Here is a 4,426-nt window from a genome sequence, read left to right as displayed (position 1 = left end):
TAATCCCTTCACCTTCTTTCATCCAGTCACCCCTCTCCCCTACCCTCCACAGCTGTCAGTCTGTTCCGTGAACAATGCTCGATAGTCTATTTACTAAATGTAACTTTGTACATGTTCTGAAGTCATTTTAAACATGTGTGCCTTGCTTCCCAGTCAATGAAGATAATAAAAAGCTAAATCTGTTTTTCTCTGGCTTCCATATTGCCTGGGATAGTGTTCAATATGCAAAACTTCCTCAATATGCTCCCAATGAAACAAATCTTTGGATGGCCACAAAACCTCAAGAACTTATCTCCCCAAATATACCATTTTCTTATTGTTTCCAGACTTAAGTTGAAATACAGTTGATTCTCATTATTCGTAGACTGTGTTTGTGAATTAGCCTGCTCACTAAATTTATGTGTAACTCCAAAAGCAGCAAGTACTGCAGCACGTCATGCTCATCTGTGGACGTGTGAGGAACGTGACTTGCCGATGCGCACGTTCCCAGCTGAAGTCCAGCAAGGCGAGGCTCTGCCTTCTTGTTTTAGCGCCCATGCTACAAACCGCGTCCTTTTCCTTTTCGTGCTCTTTGTGAGTCATTTTGCTGTTTAAAACGGCCTCAGTCATAGTGCTGAGTGCTGTCTAGTGTTTCTAAGCACAAGAAGGCTGTGATGTGCCTCATGGAGAAAATGTTAGTTAAGTATGACTTGCAGTGGTGTTAGCCATGAGTTCAATGTTCATGAACCAATAATATATATTAAGTAAGGTGCCTTTAAAAGAAACACATATAAAACAGGATTATGTATTGATTGGTTGACAAAACCATTGTGACCAGAGGTTTGTAGGAACTACCCTGTATGTCCCCTAGAAGCAATGTATAGCATTCCCTAATTCAGTGTTTGCAGCAACTTTATAGAACATACTATGCTAAATGATGAGAATTGACTGGATTCAAATACTTAAACCACTGTTTAGAACTGCACAACCTGAAATACTGGAGAGAGTTAATTTGCTCATGAATATTATTCTAATGAGTATGAACCAAGATTGTGCTAAAATTGATTAACTTAAAATCATCAAACTCATTCTGCCTGTATAAAACAGTTTGTTGATTCCAGAACAATCAACTCTCATTCCGTAAATAAATGATGAACTACAACATAGTTTGATGTGGCTTGCAATGATGAAGAATTATTGCCTAAGCTATTATAGCTCTCTTGGTCAGAAACAAACATATTCTTAGAGCCTATTTTTGTCAGTTATTTCTTATAAAGAAAAAAAAGTGTTCAGAATCATATGATAAGTGTGACAGCAATAAATTCTCAAATGTAATATTTGGCTTAAAGTTAGTTATAGGGAGCAGCCTTAGAACGAAGGAACATCTGGAAAAAATTGGGGGATATGGAATTAGTAACTAATTTCATCTTTTTAAGGAAGAAGATATTCATGGTTGAGTTGCCTGATGGTCTGCATTTATTTTTGTGGCATTATTAATGCTCCTACACAATGAGCTGAGCTATGTGCTTTCTCTTGGGGAGCGGGAGGAAGAAACTGGGCTAGAAATCACCCACCACACCCAGGGGCAGACCACAGAACCTGCATTGTTTCCCTGAACAGCCATCTCTGTGTGCTGTCATGTTCATGAACTATCCTGTACCCACCAATGTAAAAGAACTATGTGTCTCTCCATTTTACTTGTATCCAATCCCAGGGTTCCCCACTTTGCTTTCTCCATCGGCCTTCATCTACCACCAATGGCTTTCATGTAATCCTCCCTGCTCCTCCCCCTTTCATTGTAATGCATAAAATGAACTGCAAAACTGCCCTTCTCCAGAGCATTTTCTCAATTCGTTGAGATTTTGATTCCCAGCAGTTGTCATCAGTTTGAGTCATCAGGTTTGGGCATTTCCTATTCCGACAAAGCAAAGATGAGGCGAGAGAAGCGTGGGACACCCAGGCAAGTCTTAGAGGCTCGAGCACATTCTAGATGCAAAATCTGTCCATCTTGATCCAATGTCTGTGCCCAGATGACTGAGCATGGTGATGGGGAACATCCTGTCTGCGGTCTCTGTCAGGATTGCCTTCCTTCCACCTGGGGCCCAGGGCCCAGCAGGCTCACTGCTTCGCGAGAAGTACCCCCAAGTTCAGAGCCCGATGAGCATCTCTTAGCATGACCAACAGTGAGGGAATGGGTTATGGCGTAGTTCTACTTCGTGTTTTTGCTTTAGGTAAGTTGGTCACAATCAAGAGTGTAAGTCACTATGGGGCACTTTTTATTTAAAAGCAGAAGGAATTCCTTTAGATTGTTAGCAAACTGAGTTTTCAGGGGCTTAAGGGAGTGGGCGGCTGATGAGCAGTCCATACTTCCAGCATCCTACCATTTGGTTATGGCTGGGACCAGATGACCTGCCCACATTAGCCTGTTTCCTAAGGTGGGTGAGCTCTCTACCCTCACGAAGCTCCTGGAGGGCTCTGGGGTTCTCAGTTTGATGTGTCCCTTCCTCTGGCGAGAGAAGAGGAAGGGAAGAGAGTCTCTTGGGGTCTTGGCCTGAGAGCCAAGAGTCTTCTTCCATCTTCCCAGAGCAGCCCCACTCTGGGCACACGTGGGCTTGTCTGTACTAACTGTGAGCTCACGTAACGGACCGAGCATCAGTAACTTCATACCCTTCATTGCACAGCAGCACACGGAAGCTCGATAAACACAGAGCCATGTACAAATCCTCAGTATTTTTGTACAATGCCTCGCAGGGAACAGATGCGCAGAATAAAATTTATTTACTGACTTGTAGCTGATTAAATATAGTTTGTGGTCCTCTCAATGAGAAGTTGGTTCTCAAATTCTGGAACTAGAATATGACTTCCTACTCTAACTTCGATTCAATGGAAAAAATAGATTTGACCTGATCAGTTCAATCTTCACTCTCGAGTTTAAGAATTATCTGTATTGAAGTTGTGATTGTTAGCTGTTAATTTTAGATAGACACACACCTGTGTGTTTCCTCCATTCCCCCTCCCCCCCTTCATTTCTGGGCTCCATTTCTTCCCTATGACACTTTGTGAACAGAAATCGTGTTAGGATGGGGACGATAGTGCAGCCACACAGAAAGATACAGATTGGTTATGCAAGGCAGCTTCTTGTCCCTTTCTGCTATTTTCCCCTTGGGGTGGCTCTTTTGAAGGCTGGGATGACTTCAGTCCCTTATTGGCATGATCCACCCCTTGGAGAGTTCATAAACAGACTGTGTCCTTACATGGTATAATTTCTGCTTGGATCTTGCAAAGTTTCTACTTAGGGAACGTTCTCTCATTTGCAAATCAAAAGGCCAACATCCCCCTTCAAAACATATTCGAAATGAAACGGGCCAATGGCCTCATTTAGTAGCGTAGGGAACGCAGTAAAGCCTTATTGTCCACATAACTCACAGCCAACAGCGTAATAACAGCTCACAGTCATTACAGTTACCCTACACAAATAACCTCACTCTAGTGTTCATTCCATGCAGTGGGTAAACTCAAATAGAAGAGCACAACCCCTTGGTCTGGATTTGATGTAACATTATTCAGGGGGTTTGCTTCATCCCCCAAAGACAGTGATAAAGATGAGTGTGAGTCACGAATATGAAGAAAATATGCAGGCAGGTGACAAGACATGGCTAGCCGTGTCTCAACTGTTAAGAAGCAAAGAGACTGTGGTGGAGTAAATGGGTTTACTGTTGATAGAAAAACCAAGTTCAGGGGAGGACCGCAGCAGCGGAGGCCGAGGTTGCCTTTCAAAGGTCAGTGTGATGTGCCTCAGAAGCTTTGGGGAGGTGGAGGCGCGGTGGCTTCCACGGTCCCCTGCTGCCCCGCACGGTGGCTTGGAAACGGTTAAATGGACGGACGAGGCAGAGTTGGGCGCAGAAAAAGAAGAGGATCCGCGTTCATTTCCCCCTAAACTCTCCTAAATCCAAATGCGGGGGAACGGCCGGGTCTTGCCAGGAGAGGAAATGCGAGTCGCCTCTGATAAAGGACTGATAACGGTGTCCCGTTCACCCCGGGAAGCCGGCACCCAGGCTCGACGTGAGGACTGCGCCGCGCCGGCTGCGGCCACTTCCCGAGGGGCCGGGGCGCGCCTGCTGGAAGGTGGGAGGCGGGGTTGCCTGGCTGCTGGGAAGAGACCAAAGGAATGAGTAATTGGAAATTCTGTAACACAGACCCTTCTCCCAAGCCCTTTGGCCCTTTCACCCCAAGCCCCCTGCTGAGCGGCCGGGGGACTGGAGACAGGGAGTCGTGGTGGAGGGAGCGTCACGTTTCGGAGAGGGAAGTGAAATAGAGGGCGGCACCCGGGGGGACCTGTGCGTCATTGAGGGACCGAGGAGAAGCGCGGGCCCACGGGCTGGAAAAGGAGAAGTGGTAGCGAGAAGCCGGAGGGGGCGGCCTCGGAGCGCGGTGGGGGCGCCGCGAA

At 46.0% G+C, this 4,426-nt stretch overlaps 1 protein-coding gene across 1 annotated transcript in view; it reads left to right on the top strand.

Annotated features, from left to right (window-relative positions):
- The first annotated feature begins 3,932 nt into the window (after positions 1–3,932).
- EMILIN2 (elastin microfibril interfacer 2) overlaps positions 3,933–4,426 on the top strand; it is a 43,266-nt gene continuing 42,772 nt past the window's right edge. Inside the window, exon 1 of the mRNA XM_006761935.2 lies at positions 3,933–4,111. Within this exon, the coding sequence (XP_006761998.1) occupies positions 3,933–4,111 (179 nt within the window). The remainder of the gene's footprint in view (positions 4,112–4,426) is intronic.

This window comes from Myotis davidii, unplaced genomic scaffold (genome assembly GCF_000327345.1).
Source record: "Myotis davidii unplaced genomic scaffold, ASM32734v1 scaffold96, whole genome shotgun sequence".
Taxonomy (NCBI): Eukaryota; Metazoa; Chordata; class Mammalia; order Chiroptera; family Vespertilionidae; genus Myotis; species Myotis davidii.
The sequence above is the reverse complement of the archived record's forward strand: the minus strand, read 5'-3'. Positions and strand labels throughout refer to the sequence as shown.